A 19,923-nucleotide genomic window follows, 5' to 3' on the forward strand; every position below is an offset into this window, starting at 1 on the left:
TAAAAATTAAAGTCCATTAAGATCATTTTCAATTTTAGAGACTCAATTACCTTGCTTTGTATTGAAAGAAAACAATCTAAAAACAGCTTAATCAAAAAATTCAGATAGTTCTTAACATGCAGTGTTAGGATAATTTTTAATCAGTTGTGATAGTTCATTCTGAAAGGTAGGAAAGATAGTCTTATTATTCATGCCCAAGATTCGAAGCTAGGAGATCTGGGTTTTAATTCTGAGTCTGGCACAGACTGTGGAGAAGTCACTTAAGAATCAATCCAGCAAGGTGCTAAATGCCATCAATTACCATTGATGTCAGTGGGAGCAGAGGACACATTAAGGATCAAGATCTTAATCTCTCGGTCCTTCATTTTCCCCATCTGTAATATGGGATTATACTGTAACAACACTAATCTCTCTCAGATGTTCTGTGAAGCTTAGTCCATTAATATCCGTGAAGTGCTTTTAGAGTCTCAGCTAGAAAGCATGGATAAGTGTATAGTGGTAGTTTTAAATTAGAAAACGATATAAAGGAAAAGGGACTGAGAGTGGGCTACTCTAAGAGAGCCCTAAAGATCAGGGTAAAATAGGTCTGCAATATCACTGCCTGTATTGTACCTACTGTGGCAAGAGGGCAAACGTTACCTGCTATGAGGTTCAAAAATGACACATTCATCTAAGTAGTACTTTGGATCCTAACACTATAAAATCTAATCATTCCTTGTAGGGTCACAGCAATAAGCATATAATGCACACAATGTCGCAAATTTCCAAACAATTGTACTGGTTTAATGTTAAAAACAGTACACGCATTTGATAAAAGTAAAACCTAAGGGATATAATTCTCAAGTTATCTTTTTAGTCACAACTACTAGCGTTGATTCAATGCACAACTGATACCCAATGTTAGTGACTAAATCCATCAAGTATCTACAAGTAAGTCTCTCATTAAAGTACAACACAGAAAGACATTTGTTTCTTCAACATTCCAAAATACTCAACCTCGCTCAACACAATTTGGAGTGTTAAAAGTAAAATCAGCACACATTACTCATCAGAAAAGACTCTTTAAATGAAAAAACCCTCTAAGTAATCCTGTACAACTATAATTTATCCAGAAGTTACACCCTATTGTATCAACACTATAATTACCTGCAAAAAGTTAAAACAATAGTCTTTACAGTGATTTTTTGAATTTTGCAACTATGATGTATTAAGTCAGCAATCTTAACAACCCAATACAGTACTAATACCCCTATTTAAGGGAACAGGAATTGTGTGGTAAAAGATTGCAATATCAGAAACGGAACACATTATTTGCATTCTGCAATCACATTGTAGTCAATACAATTAATTCTTACCCATGGTACTGTTTGGTTTTTTAAAAAAAGTTAGAGCAACACCAAAACTACAAACAGCTTGCTAGAGAAATATAACATTCATTCCAGCTGAGCCCACATCAGAGTAAATGTTCCTCTATTAAGAATTCTTGAACAGAGAATTTAATTTTTGCTTTCTATGTTTGCTGCAATGAGGAACTGGATCAAGAATATTTACTTTTTTTTTTTTTAATATATTTGTTAGGACGTGTCAAAGCTATTACGCGACTTTAGCGTTGGTTTCTGTTTAATAAGATACATGCTATAACAGAACTAAACTGTTCATTAGCAGAAGTTAGTTTGCACTATGGACCTACTTGCTATGAAGCTGATCCAAAGGCCATTGAAGCCAATGGAAAGACCCCCACTGATTTAAATGGGTGCTGATTTGCTTGGGCCATAAAGGCCAATTTATTTCACTTGCAGTACCCATACAGCATAGTTCTGTAGGTTTAATTATTCAAAAAAAACCCAATGTAAATAGGATTCCAGTCAATCAGTTTAACTTCAACGAGTAATTTAAAAAGAATAGCACTGCAGAGTACTTTCCATTTTTCAACAGACATATTATAGAAAGTTGGTTGCTCTACCTCATTACTCTTGCTTTGTGATAGAGCCAGGCTATCATTTGTCAGCTCCTCATCATCAGCACTATTCCTGCTAAGAACTTTATGTTTCTTTTTCTTGGATCCACCATCACTAGCAGTGCTGCTGTTATCCTCATTGCCTTCCTCATCATTGTCATCCTCATCACTACCACTTCCATCATCTTCATCCTCCTCATTATCTCCATCACTTCCCTCTTTCCGCAGAGCAGTTTTTCCCTTCTTCTTCCCAGCAGTAGGTCGCCAGTCGTTGTCATCCTCACTGTCATAATCATCCATATCATTTAGCTCTTCCATCGATACAAAATCCAGCAGAGGTCGGTTCCTACGCAAATTCCACTTTTTCGGTTCATTTGTTTGCTCATCAGCAGCAGCATCAGTTTCAGTTGCTTTTTCTTTCTCTTTTTTCTTTTTTGGCCTCTCATCTTCTTCCTCCTGTTCTTTTATTTCAGTCTTAATCACCTCCTTCTCTGTTGTAAGTATGGTTTCTCCAGCAGAAGTTTTGGGTTGCTGTTCTTCCTCTACTTTCATTTCTTCTGCCAATTCTTCCTCCAAGACATTCTCTTCTGATTCACTACAGGAACCTTCACCACTGTCCTTTGATGCATCTTCACTCCCACGACCACTTCCTTCAGAATCTGTTGAGCATATGAAAATTTAAAAAAAGTGTTCCAACACAAATGTACCCAAAAAACCCAAAAGCTGTTGAAGTAACAAGTTGTTAAAATTACAGAATGATGTATGTTCCTCCCTTATTAGGCATCCAACCTATGTTGCAGTTGGTGTCCAAATATCGTTACTGCAAGTAGTACTACTCAGAATCTGTTGAATGAGTGCATTTTGAAATGACAAAAAAAAAGTTAAAATATATTAAATGACACATAGTTAAATTCCTCTTTGCCTCACTGCTCATATTACCAACAGGCAGCAGTATGGGATAGATATAGTCGCCATTTGAATAAGTGAACTTGTTTTAAAATCTTAGTAGTTACCCTCTAAACCTTGAAAATGAAAGCTCAAGATAAAATAGATACTCAGTACAAAACACTCCATTTAAAGACCTTGGTTACAAAATGAAGCATTCAAAAGTCAAGAAGTGCCAAAGTTGAGTTTGCTCATATAAACTTAACTCTGCCACCTGGTATATATGCATAGTAAGAATTTTTAATTTCACCATCACTTACTATTTTTACCTTACAAGAGCTCTGCCTCATTCAGTGCACAGTTTGGACAATGGGCAAATCTGAACTGGGTGTCACCCCATTATCATTCTTCGGTTGCTGGTCCCTTGTCTCATTCACTACACATTGTCCAATTTGCACAATGGATAAGGCAGAGGTTCTGGACTTCTTTTTTCCTAGCAGAACTTCAGTCTCACTTATTTGTATATTGAATAGAGAATGAGGCAGAACATGTAAAAATGTAATTAAAGATTATTATGATGAATTTGCACAAAAAGGTTGAAAGATGCCTGGACACTTTCTGACTTGAATGTTTCTCTTAGTAATTAACATTATTTTACTAGTTTTCATTTGAAATATTTATTTATTCTTTGTTTTCCTTAAAATTGTCTTATTTGAAGCAATTTACTAGAAAACAGTAGAAAGTTCTGTTCTGCATGATACATGCACTCAATGAGGCAAGGGCTTCTGTGGTGTGCATATTATTCAATGAAGTAAGGATTGAGATTTTCCAGGTTGTTCAGATCTATCACCAAATTGTGCCGGTCATCTCCAAGAAGTGCCAATAAATAAATAAAGCTCTAACCACAACAAGTATCTTTTAAGCCACACATTATAGAGAACTACTTTACCGGCACCTAAAAAAAATGCCTCTGCCCTTAATCATCTTAATTACCAAGCAATAGCAACTAATGCATTGTATTAGTTACCAAAGAGCAATCCCTGCATACACCTTCATCGTCATATACACCCTAATAGACAGTGGAACTAGCACAGTGGAGACAGGATGCAGAGAGCCCCATACACACAGCACGTATCTAAGCCTTATGTGGATACATCTATGAATGCAAGGATGTGGTGCTAAAGAGTGACACCAGGTACTAAATTTCTTAAAGGACCCATTTCTTACAATAAATTTTAACTTCTAAATTAATTAACAAATTTTACTTTTAAGAGTAAAAGGCTTATGAACAAATGCCATGTCTTATGGTAAGCCAGTGAAAGTAGGCTCACAATAACAGGAGAGGAGTGCCTGGCACCATTTTGAAGCATTCCTTTAATTGTACATGCTCTTGATCCTACCAAGACTTATTCATATGCTTAAAGTTAAGCTCAGAGAAGAGTCTTTCCAGAATCTAAGTATAAGCATGCTGAGTGCACAGCAAGTGTCCTGAATTGAACATGTGGTGGGGGACGTGACCACCATGTACAACTTCAGATATCCTGAGTCCTTCCCTTAGGGAGACAACAGACCCCATGACTAGGGGCAAACAAGAGAGACTGTTACCACCAATACAGTATCACAAAGCCCCAGTGTCACAAAAGCAATTTTTTTTAAGTTAACTATGCTTTAGCTGATCAAGTCCCATGACCAAGGCTGTACTAAACTGTGCCTGCACTTGATTATGAAAAATCACTTTATCAAAATTATTGCAAGAAAGTCAGTCAGAAAGTTAATCTTAGATAAATGTAGATATAACTGCACTAGGAAGTGGAGTCTTATCCTTTTATGTAGTTTTTTTTATTCTAAATATACTCTGATTAAAGCTTTTTTTTAATTAATCTTGTTATACTACTTAAAATAATGGCTCCACAACTAATTTTGACCTTTAAGAGTAAAAAACAAATGGTGATACTCATAGTTGAATAGCAACGCATCTGATTGCCAAAAAAAAAAAAAAATGCAAGTAATGGGATACATTTTTTAAACTCTTCTCTGTACAATTTGTCAAATATTCTTTAAATTTGAAAAAATACATTCTTCATACAGCGATGGTCAACATAGCACTATCAGGAAGAAAAAAAAAAAAAAAGGTGTTTTTTTTTGTCAGAAAGCCTAATGGAACATTTCTAGTTCTTTCCAATCCTTTATTCTTGCAACTTGTCCTGGTTTCCATGTTCCCTGTCAGCTAACCACTATACTCAGTCTCAAGTCCAGTCACAAAACCTGAAAAAAGCAGTATGTGAACCAAATATCTCAGAGTAACTACAGTATACCATATGCCATTCCAATCATTTCACCTAATTACAAAAGGTAAATTCCTTTTTCTAAAAGGAAAGTTTTAAAATACCTTAAAGAACAATCAGCTACAAAAGCAGTCATTTTGGTGGTTTGATACAGGATAAGACAATTCTTCTCCAGTTTGAATGTATGAAAAAGAAGGCACTTTAAAATCATTGTAACTTACGTTCTATTAGCAGAGTCCTGGTTATCAGATAAAGCTAAACACCATAATTGTGCATATTGGATAGAATAGTGGCTGAATCAATCTTAAATACCAAAAAAGAATAGAATTGGTGTCTATTATGTAATGTTCCAAACATTTGATTTTAGACTTAATCTAATGTCAATTGTACTTGTAGCCATAATTTTTTGCACTTATTTGCATTGTATGAAAGTGTGACTAGGCATTTTAAAATATGAAGTATATGGCTCAGATCTTTAAATTAAAACACTGCTGTTAGCAGAAGAGACACAGTAATGTATGTAAAGACAAAGATCATCAGACAAAAGCATATAAGATATGATTGTACTGTTTAGAGGCAGTACTTTGTCATCCTATGCCTATGAGTGAGGCATTTAAGCAACTTTATCAAATGCAGGTGTGGATTTGGGAAGGTTACAAAAAAAGGGGTTGTGAATGATTGGCTTTCAGATACACAACTGGAGATTTCAGTTTACAGCATCTGACAAACTTACAGTGTGTCATGTCTAGTCAGCACAATGATGAAAAGCATCTCAGGACAACCCAGTTACTAACTATGTAGTAAGTGGGCATTCTTACCTCTGAGCCAGCACTCAGTAAGCGACCCAGCATCCAGCACAATGGCTATCTCTTTATTCATGTCTCTTCAGAGCCCAGCAGAATAAGGTACCGATTTTGATTAGGGTCTTTAGGTGTTATCATAATGTCAAGTGTTTATTAATAAATAATAATGGCAAGAAAAGCATCATGCAGCTTGTGGCATGACAGGAAATTTAAAAAAAAAGTTAGAGTAAAAAGTTCTGAGCACTTTAACCCTGCTGTCATGTTTTTCAAAAATCCATCTTGCCTACTTAAAAATTCTCTTTATCGTTTCAACTGAAAACATTAATGTTCTTCACCGCACTTACTATGCGGCAATGCTGATGCAAATAGATGCAGAGTTCATCCTTCAAAAGTGACTACATATCCACATGGGCTGTAAAGTGCTTTGAGAGCTCTAGGCTAAAAAGGTGCTATACACACAAGTTATACAGGAAACAAATAGATACTCTAGTCCAAGCATCAAGAATCCTTAGGATGTATCTATTTAAAGTTAAAGAGAAGAGTACACTATAGTTGCTTTTCAAAGCAAACTCTCAAAGCACTGATCTTTATTGTGCACTGTTGGATTGCAAAACTTCAGTTGAAGACATGAAGCTCCGCCTCATAGGGTACAAGGAAGCATCCCAAATCACAAACTTGAATGTTCTTTGTCTCTTGTAACTTTAAAAAGGAGCCAAACTAATTATTTTTTAAAAAATTATTCTAAAACTGAGACCATGTAATGCCAATCTTCAGCCAGGAATAAGTCTTTAAATTATTTGTAATAAATGAGTAATAAATACAGCTTTAACTATAATGATATTAAGGAGCACTACTAGAAATAGTATCTGAGAAAGTGTAAGGAAGTTACTTTATTCATTGAAAATAACCATGCAAATGCAACACTAAGGTTTAGAACTAGTGTCATGTCTACAATGGGGAAGTTTATGAATTCCAAAACCAGTGGGATCCTTAAAGCAGATAAGGCATCAGTTGCTTCCATCATTTTACCATTGTGTCGGCTACACTTGATGAAAAGCTTAAAAACAGGATTAACTGACACTGTTATAAAAATGGGTCTACCCATGGAAACCTTGTCCACACTAGGGTTACCACTGGAACTGGTGAGTAATTTGTTCCTTTATTTTGGAAGTTCCCTTATCACATACAAGACTTCAGAGGAATAGAATCCAGAAGATTTAGGAGTTAAAATATCTATTTTAAACAGTTGAGTTCAATCTTGCAAACCCTTGCTACAGCACATAGTTCCATTGATTTCAGTGTGACAATGAGCACGATTAAGGGTTTGCCGTATCTTAGCATCTCATACTACTACACAGGCTGTTAAGATCTATAACTTCACATACACAAATGCAACGTGGCTGAGTGAGGGGAACCCAACTTTTGAATTTCTTGACTTCAGTGCGTTTAAATCCTTATATTTGATGATTAACTTTTTTTTCTGTGGAACTTCTTAGGCTTTTACTAAAAATTTTAGTAATCTGAAATAGCTGTGTGCGTGCGTGTGTGTGTGTGTGAACAGTGATATAACCAAATACATGCGTTACTGCCTATTTGTTGAGTAGCCACACATACTGGCATTTATTTGAAAGCATAATCATATTGCACAATATAATAAGGTTATTCTCCATTTATTTTTAGTTACTTGGTCATCTACATTTGTAAGGAATCCATTCCAAACAAGAAGTTCAGCCACAGAATTCTAAATCCAAAGAGTACTTAGACTTAAAGACATATAGGCCCTGATCCTACAACATATTGTAGATAGACAGATCTCTGGATCCACATGGAGCAACACTGAATTCAATAGGGTACCACATGAACACAAGAATCTGCCCATGTCTTATGTATTGCAGAATCAACAATGTTGTAAACTGAAGGAAAATCTATCTTCAATCAATAATAGGGTATTATTTGTGAGGCAAACTCTGGACATGTTGCAGAGTTCTTTTACCCTTGTCGTTCAGTTCTTCCATCAAAAAAGTAACCAGGCCAAGTATAGCTTAAATATAAAATCATATATCAACCACATTCAGAACGGCACAGACCTGCTCTTTCAAGCATGCAATTATTGTCTAATTAGTATGAAACACAGGAAGCAAACATTTATATTGTACTAAAAACCAACACAAAAGGGATAGAAGCCACTGAAGAACTGACAAGCTTTTCCTCTCAAAACATTCAGAACTTTATTTCAAATACTTTTTTTCTTTTCAAAATTTCACAGAGTAAGCACTCCCAATTGAAGTTATACCAATTCTGAAGTTTTAAAGCAAAGCTATTTCAATGATCTGAACACAAAAAAAGGTCAAAGTATTTTAAGAGCAGAACAAGCAAACTTCTCTTATTGTTAGAGATCACAAACTGCTTTGGCTTCTATGTTGCATCTTGAGGGAATTCCCACTTGCGCTCTTTAAAATTGGAGTAGAGATTTAAACATCTGTAAACTATTCAGGGCCCGGACTGAGTCTCCCTGTTTGTACAACACCCATAGGTTTAATGGACCTTTAATCCAAGTGGAGTCTTTAGGTTCCAATACAAAATAATAATTTAAGTAGGAAGTTTTACTTCTCATATTTAGTGAAAAAATAAATTCAGAATGTTATACAACATACTCCCATTTTTTATTTTCTCTCTCTACACCTCTTCCCCAGTCAACTCCTAGAACATTTTGATCTTCACACTACCCCTGTGTGTCCCATACTCCCTTTCCCAAGAACCTCACTTTTGCTATTACACCATTATAAATGCCACCTATGCTATTGCACTACAATAAAAGTGACTAGCCTGCCACTGGAAATTGACAATATAATTTGTTTCACTCAACTCCTTCCAGAGAGTTCTATCTGCAAGATGAAAAGCCCTTAATTCCAAAGAAGCTTAAAGTGAAAATTAACAAGATGCAGATCAGTTTCATTCTGATGCTGCTGCAATTCTCTCCTACAAGAAGACAATCCCCAGGGGAATCTTTAAAATTGGGACTAAAGTTGAGGAAGAGAGGCCAGTGGAAAAATAGAGCATACCTGCAATCCTGTATCAGTTTAAACACCTATGTTGGACAAGGAGCCATTAGGAATTACTAAATTTATTAATACGAGACAGTTTACCAAGAGATGTGGTAGAAATTACAAGTCACTAGGCTCAATGCATCTGAATTACTAGGTGAAGTTCTTTGGCCTGTGTTATGCAAGAGGTCAGACAGGTGGCCATAGGGCTTCCTTTAGGCCTTAAACCTCGTTTTATTTCTACATATGATTCTATGATCTGTATATAGCTAGTCTATTTATCTACATAGTCCTGCCACTTTTACCCTCTTCCTCCCACCTCCAGCCTCCATTTATTTATTACATCAGTTATTGTGTGGGGGCTTATTTTAGGCTTCAAGAGAGATTTCATGCAGGTACAACGGTCTTTGAATATGGATTAGATGGCAGGAATAGGGCTTTAGACTGTAGATCTTTTGAGGCAGGGACCTTATATTATTCTGAGTTCATACAGATCCCAGCACTGATCTGATTGAGTCCTCTGGTGCTACTGTAATATAAATAAATAAATCTAAATTGTTTTTTTGTTCTCCTCCCAAGTTTTCTACTTTTTGGCAGGGACCAGGCTGGGGGGGGGGGGGGGGGGCAGGCCATCCAGAAAAGATAATCTCTTGCTTTTGGGAACAAAGAGGTGCTGTGAAGGAAATGACTGCCTATCATTAATATGTTAGTCCAACATTATAAATAGGTAATTCCATAATGGTTTTTTGTTAGACAAAAGCCAGATCTAACTTACAGAGCTACAGCTGTACTGATGCAGTTGCACCACTACAGCGCATCTGGTGAAGACACTATGCCAAAGGGAGACAGCTCTCCTATCAGCATAAAAAAAACCCACCTCTGCAAACAGCAGAAACTATGTCATCAGGAGAAGCTCTTCCGCTATCATACACTGACAAGTTCATGTGCACAGTGCTAACCCATGTCACCCAGCAGGATGGTTTGTTCATACCCCTGAGCAACATAAGTTTTGCTGACAGAGGCTGTAGCGTAGACGTAGCCTAACTAGAAACTAGGAGCAACAACTAAAACACTTGTGCACAAAAAATACTTATTGTCCCTGCTGGTCCTTGTTTGATCTACAAGGGGAATGTTCTGAAAGCAACTAATGCTTAATTATCAGTTTGCAATCTATTTTTATTTTGGAAAAAATACTTTTTAAAGTTGTACCCTGGGTTAGGTATTTCACAGAGAGAAGGATTACAAATTAACCAGTAAGATTACTGGGCTTCAGCTCCCAACATTCCAACAGGTTTATATCCTCTACAGAAACACAATGTACAATTTCAATGTATAGCCTACTGATTGATCAGTGCCACTCCTTCTCCCATTCCAGATATGAGCTGTGAAACCAAAAGCCATAATCTCTCATAAAAATAATGGGAACAAAATATCATTTTGAACTGGGGAGATGAAGGGAAATGTTTACCTGAGGCATCTCCAACCTTAAAATCACTGTCATCTGAGCTATCATAATCTAAAGCTTCCAGCAGTGAAGCTGCCAAAGGCTTCACTTGTCTCCTCTTCGAACTGCGATCCACTATAGAAAGGAAAACATTTCATTATTAGAGAATAATAATGAAAAAACAACATTATATTAAGCATAAACCATATAGATTATACAGGGGCCGGTGGCAGGAACTGCCTATTTTGTACAGTTTAAAGCTCAGTCAGCACACAAACAACATCCTAGACAATAGCACCCACCGACAGCCAAGGATCTGAAATAGTCCTACAAGCGCAGGGAGGGAAGGGAAACATGATGCATAAAGGTTTGGGGTTAATACTTCTTTTGTGGGGGCATCCCCGGCCCCCAGGACCAGCTCCCCTCAGAAACGATAGCTCGTTAGTACTAACTGAGCAGTGGATACGGAGAGCAGCGGGGGGCAGGGAGGGGCTAAGGGGGGTGGCTATTGCCTCCCAGCCGGAGGTGTGGGGGGCAGGCAAGACCTCGCACCGTGGGGAGGGAAGGGGCGAGAGACGGACGCCCCTGCACCTGGGGGATGCCCAGTGCTAGCCCGGGGCGGGCAGTGCGGGGACTCCGGGGACAGTCACTTACTAAAGCCGGCGGCGGGACCAGGAGGCGAAGGGCGGGCTCGGGAGGCGGCGGCGGCAAGCGCCCCGGTCGCCTTCCCGCTCCTCGGCGCTGGCGGAGTCCGGGCCGGTAACCCAGACAATGGGCACAGCCGCAAGCCGCGACCCGGATGCAGATCCCGGCCACAGAGCAGGGCGGGCTTTGCGCCTACGGCTCGCCCCACTGAGCATGCGCAGCACGCCCGCACAGGCGCATTCGGGGAAAGTGAAGCTATTCAAGCGTCTACCCTTCCGCAGCCCGATAGCTCAGCTGGGACCTCTGTGCCTGCCCCGACCCCACAAGGGAGCAGGAGTGGGGTGAGGGGGATTTAGGGTTGGGTGTGTGTGCAGGCTGTGCGGGGGAATTGGGACAAACTATGCCCAGGCTTTCATCCTGATCTGGGTTTTCAGTGCAGGGACAGAGGGCTGCATAGGGACTAAGGTGCAGTGCATTCATTCATTCACTCAATAATACTGGCAACGCCACGAGTTCAGAAATCACCAATCACCCCTCCCCCCACAAGTGAGACTGGATTATGGTTAGTGAGTTTTTTAATGATAAATTTGGGACGCTTTTGATTTTCCTTTTGGTTTCTGAGCCCTCAAGCTGCACGGAGGTCACGTTTTCAGGCTTATCTGAGCAACCATGAGGGCTAGAAACTTACTTGTTTTAAAAGTGATTGTCACCAAAGCCTTCCCAGAGAAGCCCCCACTCCACACACCCCCCCCCCCGCACTGCTTTGTTTTAAACTTACTTGTTTTAAAGGGAAGCTGAGAGTATTGCCTAATCACATGGATCCAGGAGCTGGGGATTTAAAGAAAACAAATATTGTGAGACTTATGGTGAAATCGCAAGAGCTGGTAATGCTGCTTGCTGCCTGATCCTGGGTTGGGGAAATGGGTGCCTCCTCATGAGCTGATAACCCATCCACATCCTTGCTTAATGCAGGTTTGCCAACCCCATCCTTCAAACATCATAAATCTGACTTCCAAAACCATGAGATTGGTTTAAAAACCAGGAGATTTTTAAAAAATAAATTTTGGGATATTTTTATTTCCTTTCAGATTTTCAAATCTTTAAGTATTATGTCTTCAAGTGTTTCTTCATAACTATTAGGACTGGAAAGCTTGGGAGGGAGTGTTTCTTTTTCAATAAAATCTTAGAATCTCATGTAATCACATGAGTCCAGGAGCTGGGACTTTAGGAAAAACTACCAGATACTGTGAGACTTGTAATAAAAATAGCAAAAGTTGACAGCGCCGCTAACAGAACTGTGCATGTTCTCAATTCGGAGTTCAGTTTTGAATCCTACTAAGCTTTTAGCCTCAATGCCATATTTCAATATGAGTTCCAATGACTAGTTGTGCTTTGTGTAAATCAGGGGTTCCCAAACTTGGTTTGCGGCTTGTTCAGGGTAAGCCCCTGGTGGGCTGTGAGATGCTTTCTTTACCTGAGCATCCGCAGGTACGGCCACTCGCAGCTCCCAGTGGCTGAGGTTCGCCATTCCCAGACAAGCCGCGAACCAAGTTTGGGAACGCCTGGTGTAAATATATCTATATTATAAATTTTTCCCCTTATTCTTGTCTTACAAGTGTGACTGGATAGAAATGCCCAATTTAACTTCTCTACCATTTATTATTTTGTATCTCTTAATCATATTTCTTCTTACTAAGAGTTTAGTAAATACATAAAGACCATTTTCTACTCTTACTCCTTGTGTAAGCCTCACACTGATAACATTAGTGGGAGTTCACTGTGAACTGAAGCAGCATATAGCCTCAAGTTTATATCTCAGCCCACTAACCATAACTAAAAAAATTAAATTTGGTCCCCCTCCATCAAGTGAGTTTGACACTGCAACATTAAAAGATTTTTGTTCAGTGACGTATGGAAAGTTTGGCAGTCTCACTGTACTACTCAGTGAACCGGATCTGAATCACAAAAGTCACTAATTGATATATTTAATTTTATTTCTTTAGAGACTTACAAGAACCAGAAAGGGCACCTATAACCTCATACTCTAGATACCGCTAACACTGTTAACCATATAAAGATAGGAACAAGCAGCAATCCCAAAAAAATATAGCAATAACTAAACCATACAGCTCAGAAAAGAAGAAGAAATGTCTATGCCTCCTTAATCACCACCCTTTACCAGCATCTCCCTTTCTAAAAGCTCCCTTAAAAATATGAACTTTTCAGCACGCCCTGCACACCAATAGATTTCAGCTATTTCAGGTAAAGGGAACTGGACGGGAAGAGTATTTCCAAATGAAAGGGGCTTTCACAGAGAACAGAATGGGCCCTCTCTTTTCTTACTAAGGGGGCTCCATCTTGAGTACCTCCACAGATCGCAGCAGAGAGGTCAAGAATACTGGAATGCTAAATTACCCTCTTGTTCCAAGAAGCATTCAGACATTTCTGGGGTATTTGGTAATACATGCACTTTTACTGCCAATACTGTATCTATTCCATGGCTAAACAGGTGTAAGCGTTGTTAGTTTAACATTTTTAACGTGTGCTAAATTCATTCACAAAAGAAAAAAAAATAATCTCAAAAGGTCATTGTAACAGGGCTGGCTCTTCTCCTGTCCTGCAGTTCCTCACAAATGATCTTGTATGCTTCTTGACTGTCAACACCTCTGTGAGTTTTTCTTTATGTTCACATCACCAAGCCACCATCACAATCCTCTTGCAGAACTTCTACCTGCAGTATCCTTCAGTCCTCAGCCATTTCTCCAGGAATAAGGCATGTTCTCACCAACCAGAGACCTAGCTTATTCTGAACTCTGTTAGCCCCTCTTTCTTCCCATTGCATATCCTTTCTGGGTTCTTCAACTACCTTCTCGGTTGATGGGATAGTTAGCCCTTTAGCTAATCAGTTCACAGTCTGATTGGGTAATTAAGTATTCTGCCCCTCAATCGGGGCTTCTCTGGGGATCTAGTTAGTGCCTAAGTTACCAGAGTGCTGAGGCATTTTTAGGAGTAAAGTTTACTCCTGGGGGAATTCTGCACCAAAAAATTAAAAATTCTGTGCAAAATATTTTAAAATTCTGCAAAATTCTGCATATTTTATTTGTCAAAATAACATAATATAATCACTCCAGTTTGAATTATTTGTTGACAGGTATTTTGAAATAAATCACCAAGTATGTCAACAATACGTCCAACAGCAACAAAAAGATTTTCCCAGGAGTAGAGTTAGAGAAACCCCTATGACAACCCAGTTCCAGTTGCGGGATGCTGGAGGGGGCTGTGTGGGGCCCCCATAGCCCAGACACCTGCACCTTAGCCGCGGGGCACCTCCAGGCCCAGACACCTGCACTCCCCTCCCTCCAGAGCCCAGCCATAGGGCACCCCCAGAGCCCAGCCATCCATAAACCCCTTCCTCCCAGAACCTATCCACGGGGCACCTCCCAGCCCAGACACTTGCACCCCTTTCTCCCCAGAGCCCAGCCACAGGGCATTCCCGGTCTAGATACCTGCATCCCCAGAGCCTTTATTCCCCTCAGCATCATTCCCTTCCTCACCCTCTGCCAGAGCTTGATCTCCCTGGACCTCTCACATCCCCAGGAGAATGAGGATCAAGCCAGATGGCCAGAGCGTGCAGAGCCTCCATCCCTGCTGGGCTGGGTGTTTCGCTCACTGAGCTGGGCTCTGCAGAGTCCAATGGCCCCTAGTGGCAGCCAGCAGTTCTGCAGCCCCAATTCTGTGGGGGAAACATGGAATTCTGCACAAATTCTGCATTGTGCAGTGGTGCAGAATTTCCCCAGGAGTAAAAGTTATAAACAGCTAAAAATAATAGTTTAGAATGAAAATGTTATTGTAACCACATCACTAGCACAACTATATAAAAATACCTAAGGTTATTCAGCACATCTGGTCATTCAATTACCTGAGCATTCCAATTACTCTTTTTAGGTCTGTACTTCAAGTGCACAATCTGTTGAAAGAGCAAGTAGCCTGATCTTCATATAACTAGTGTTCTTCTACTGCTGAACAAAGAGGGAAATAATGTTTCTGTGAGTGCACTATTGCTCTAAGAAATATAGGTATCTTTGTTGTGGTTCAGTAAAAACCATTAGTAAAGGGAGTTACACAATAGCAATTCAGCAGAGCATACCGTGGTACTTATATAAGTTATCTTCAAACAAAATATTATTTTTAGTTTAATGAGAGCATTAAATGTGACTTCAGCTTAGAAAGGTCAAAACAAAGAAAAACACTAAAATTCTATTTCCATTCACCTAATAAAATGATGTAAAGAATAGAAAATAAATAAGTTTTAACCTTCTGTCATTTATGAATAGAAAAATAATAATATAAAATTCTAGATGTAAAGGATTTTTTTCCTGTCAGTGAGCAGACAGTTAAAGTCACAACCTTTCTGTCTGAATCTGAACACCAAACTCTTTTATTACCCATCAAAACACCACCATCTGCAGTAGGGATGCTGACCTCTTTCAAACATCTTCCCCCCAGAGGGAACTGTTCCATCTTCCACTCTCTAACTGTACATTGCAACAAGCACTTTTCTGAGTGATCTCTACTCTTTTTTCTTAGTATTACTGGGTAAGATACAGAGAGATAAAGATTAAATCAGATGTCATTGCTGTTTTAAATTACAAAGAGCTGGGCACTTAGTACCAGTGGTCCCTAACAATAGTAATCTGAAATAAACTGCAGACTGCTACAAAGTCTAGTGCAGTACAGTGTTGCTGTGGAATGTTCCCATCATAAATTCAGACATTTCCTGTTCTCATTGGTAACATGTGACCTGTTCTAAATGACAGATTATTAACCTTTGCTTGATTATGTGGCAAATATACTTTAAAAGAGTCCAGAAATCATTTTAAAAAACCTAACTGAATATGTAACTTGTAGAAAAGTTACATTAACATAATGTTATTGAAGGGTTAAAATCCATTGCTGATGTAATAACCTTGTATATGGATTTGTGTACAGGCCCAAAGTCCAGAGTTTGTTCAAGAGGTCAGAGGCCTAGCAATAGCTAAGAGAAAGCAGAATAACCAAAGATAACCTTGGTTTTGCTAAGATATGCCTGGTCAGCAAAACGCCAGATGTTGGGGGAAATAATTGTGTCTTAGTCAAAGTTGCAAATAGAACAAAGAAGCCCTGTTTCTGTTGTGTTAGTTTCTTCTGTAGGGAGATGTTCTTCCCACACATCCAACCTTGAGTTTATGAAAGGTTCAAGCATGTCAGTATAAGATATGGCCTCCTCCCACCTGCCTTTCCCAGGGACCAATGCCTGCCTTAAAACACAAATGAACAACTTGAAAGACAATCTTTATTGACATATATTTTCACTGTTCCTTTGCTTTCACCCCTAGATATGTATCTGTTGGACAATCAAAGGAGCTACTTCATTCCTATGAACCCCAAATCAGAATTCAACATATATATTTTATACTAATACATTTATTAAAGTATTAATTAAATGTTAAATGTTAATTTGTCAACTTGAGACCATGGGCGGAGACATTATGTAACCTTTGACCATTGGCTACTGTGCTATCATGTCTTGCTGCTAGACCTGTCCGGGGTTGTGGGACTGCCTACCCCGTCACTTTCCCCTGCCCATGGAAAATCCATATATTCCGTTGTAATCAATTGATTGCCAGTGTCTCTGAGCCTAATAAGCGAGGTGACACTCCGCCAGCACTGTACATAATAAACTCCTGTGCTTGACCTCTACACGGTATGGATTTATGTCCTTCAGTTATTAAGGTTGCAAAGTCAAGCATTCAGAAGTTAAGAAAAGCCAAAATAAAGGTTGCCAATGCAAACTTAACTTTAATGTACTTACTTGAAAATATGTGAGTAGTCCCATTGACTTAAGTAAAGTACACATGTGTTTTCAGGATCAGGACTTAATTCTGTCCTCTTGTTCATTATAATACAAGCTCCTTACAGATGCAGAAAAAGGTCCAAAGGTATTCTGAATACTTGGGGCATTAACTCTGTATCAGATGGCTAAGGATGATAAGCCATTACATCTAGATGAACCTTAGATGAGTGTGAGATTTAAGGCTGCTATAATAATCAAACACACCAAGGTCAAAGTTAAGTACAACCCTTCCTCTGACTCCCTGATGTGGGCAACAGGTCTCTTGACAAGGGGCATGGCATTCTGGCCTCTTCCCATCTCCGGCAGCAAGTTGCAACTATTCATTCTCTCACTCCCTGGTGAAATAGGGAAGGGTCTCCCAGTCCATGACAATTTTCCCTTCTCTGACAGAATAGCTGAGGATGGTAGCCAAGTCATTCACAGATGACATCATAAAACTGCCTCAATTATTCCTTTCACTTACAGTACTTTATGATGAAACTTCACAGGTTGAGAACTCAGGATACATAGTCTCCTCTCTGGGTCCTGTCTCACTCAACAGCAGGTTTCTATCTGGTAGCAATTAGCTGTATGCCATATCACTTGCTGGCCATTTTAGTCACTGCATCAGGGTCTCCTCTCACTGTAAAACCACATCCCAGGGAACCTACCTTAATCCTTCCCTGAGAACAGCTGGGGGAAAGAAATGAAGCCAGTTAATCATGAGGTCTGAAATCTCTAGCTTCCCTTCGTAATAGTTTTATCTCTAAAAAAATTGTAAACCATCAAAACTAATGTATTACCTTCCCTTGCCTGCAAAGGTCCAGGATTCTGTGTTTCCCATGGTAGTTAATGACATCACACAATTCTGTAAATGAATAGGATACATGCTGAGTTTGTCTTCCAGTCAGGTCCTACTTCAGGTGTAGAATGCAATCATACCCCAATTCATCTGGTTGTTTAACACCCTGCCCTTTTGCTCCCAGTCTCTGTAATCATTTGTTCACATGTAATGTTTTAATTTAAGTCACAATCCCACAACCCCTTTACTCACACAGATAGTCTAAACTGAGCAAGTGTTATTAACAAAAGCAATAGCCATCATCACCAGGGCCCTTAGATTGTAAATTCATCAGGTCAGGCAGGTTCTCTTTGTTGGTAAAGCACATCTGCCTTGGCATACTATATAAACAATATAGTGAACAAGAATAGTGAATAATAACAGTAAATGAATGATTAAGGAAAAGAGCTATCTGAGTACAAAAGCTCTTTACCTAATAGCCAATTAGATATGGAAACTATGTACCCAATTCAAAAACTGTCACTGACTTCAGTTGGCTTTGGATCTTTATGGTCTTTTATGAAGTTAGTTCTGAGTGGTATATATTTCTCAGTAAAACAACAGACACAATCCTTCATCCAACAAATTATTCAGATGGATTTTTTGTTGTTGTTCTGAAGAAAATCTGGGATGTAAAGGACATCTGCTGCAACAAATATAAAAGCATAGACCTGCTGCTGCTAACGGAAAATAGTCTAAGCACTTGCATACTTTTTTCCAAAAAAGTTAATTAATTAAACAAGAATAATTACTTGAATATGAGTGTCAATGACCCTTCTCACATAAAGCTTTTCCTACAGAATCCTGCTGATGTGGCCAGAATAGAGGAAATACAGCCCTCAGCTACAAAGAATGAAATCTTTGTGAATCTGCTTTTAAAATCTGTGGATTTTCTCTCTCCTTTTTAAAAAAAATTATCTATTTATGTGATTGTGTACAAAAGAAATTCAACTGGTTTGGATTTTATGAGACTATTCATTAAAAATTTTCAGTTAAAAAGTAATAAAATAAATGTTAAAATGCATTCTTTACATATTTAATATTCTCTATCTTATTAAACAAAATTGTGACATTCAGTACACCATTTGTTTTCCTTTCTGATATTCATTATCTCACTAGTCAGCTCAATGGGCAGCAAGAGCAGTACAAAAGATTTCTTCAGTGTCCTTGCTGATTTCATAGAAACTAATCTAATTTTTTTAAAGTTGTTTTTGCCAAAATATCCAGCCTTTTTCTGAAATATTTTGATTAAGAACTTTGAGCTATAAGATCCAGATTATCACCAGAATGCAGACAGTCCTAATCAGGGAAAGGTTTTCATTTCATCAAGATATTTGTATAATTTTTCTTCTTTATTTTTGTTCTTAAGAAGGAAAACAGACATCAAGATATGTATCTTGGTCCAAGTGTACACTGTCAGCTTCTGCATCCGCATATGACAGACACACTGGCAAGTTGCCAGAAAGAGCAGCAACACTCAGTAAATCAGAGTGCATTCTATGGCTAATGTGGAAACTGACTACAATAAAGCCTCAGCATATACTCTGTTCTGTCATAGGCCTTTCTTATGTCATCAACACTTGCAAGGAAAACACAGACTCCTGAAAACAGGATTTAGCAAGCAAGGGAAGGAGGAAACTGAGTTTCAATTATTGTGTTCGTAAAATATAAATGTTTGGGGCAGAGGTTGTGTCTTCATCTGTGGTAACATCCCCTAGCATGGCGTAGCCTCATGAGACTGTGGGGGCTCTGTGTGCTATTGTAATGATAATAATTTCTTATTTTGAGGTTCAGATTCTCAACCTTGCTCCAGCTGCTTTGCACCATTCGGGTAGCATAGCTTTTCTTGAAACCTGGGTTGAGTAGCAGTGGCTGCCAAACTTCCAAAAGAGAAAGATGACTTTTCTATACTGCCATGCCATACCATTAGAAAGAGAATTCCACTTGATGTGGGAAAGAGAATGGCAACTGATTGTAGAAGCTCACTATTTTACATTGTTACTGGTCAGTTGGGTACCAGCTTGGGGCTGAGAAGACCACAGTGGGTGCTGGGGGTTTGCCTGGCTGAGTGATGTAGAATTGTATGATCAAGGTGACCAGTATGCCAGAGGTCCTTGAGGGATTTGAACAATTGGAGTTCTTGAACC

The 19,923-nt window shown here is 38.9% G+C and overlaps 1 protein-coding gene across 7 annotated transcripts in view; it reads right to left on the minus strand.

The window, feature by feature from the left end:
- Nucleotides 1-11,263, minus strand: part of PHF14 (PHD finger protein 14) — a 302,241-nt gene extending 290,978 nt beyond the window's left edge. For all 7 annotated transcript variants that reach the window (XM_073333845.1, XM_073333843.1, XM_073333842.1 and 4 more), the window contains exons 1-3: nt 11,073-11,263; nt 10,443-10,553; nt 1,964-2,616 (exon numbers count right to left, since the gene is read on the minus strand). In XM_073333845.1, the coding sequence (XP_073189946.1) occupies nt 1,964-2,616; nt 10,443-10,553; nt 11,073 (765 nt within the window). In that variant the 5' untranslated portion in view covers nt 11,074-11,263. The remainder of the gene's footprint in view (nt 1-1,963; nt 2,617-10,442; nt 10,554-11,072) is intronic.
- Between the last annotated feature and the right edge of the window lie 8,660 nt (nt 11,264-19,923).

Source organism: Lepidochelys kempii, chromosome 2 (genome assembly GCF_965140265.1).
Source record: "Lepidochelys kempii isolate rLepKem1 chromosome 2, rLepKem1.hap2, whole genome shotgun sequence".
Lineage (NCBI taxonomy): Eukaryota > Metazoa > Chordata > Testudines > Cheloniidae > Lepidochelys > Lepidochelys kempii.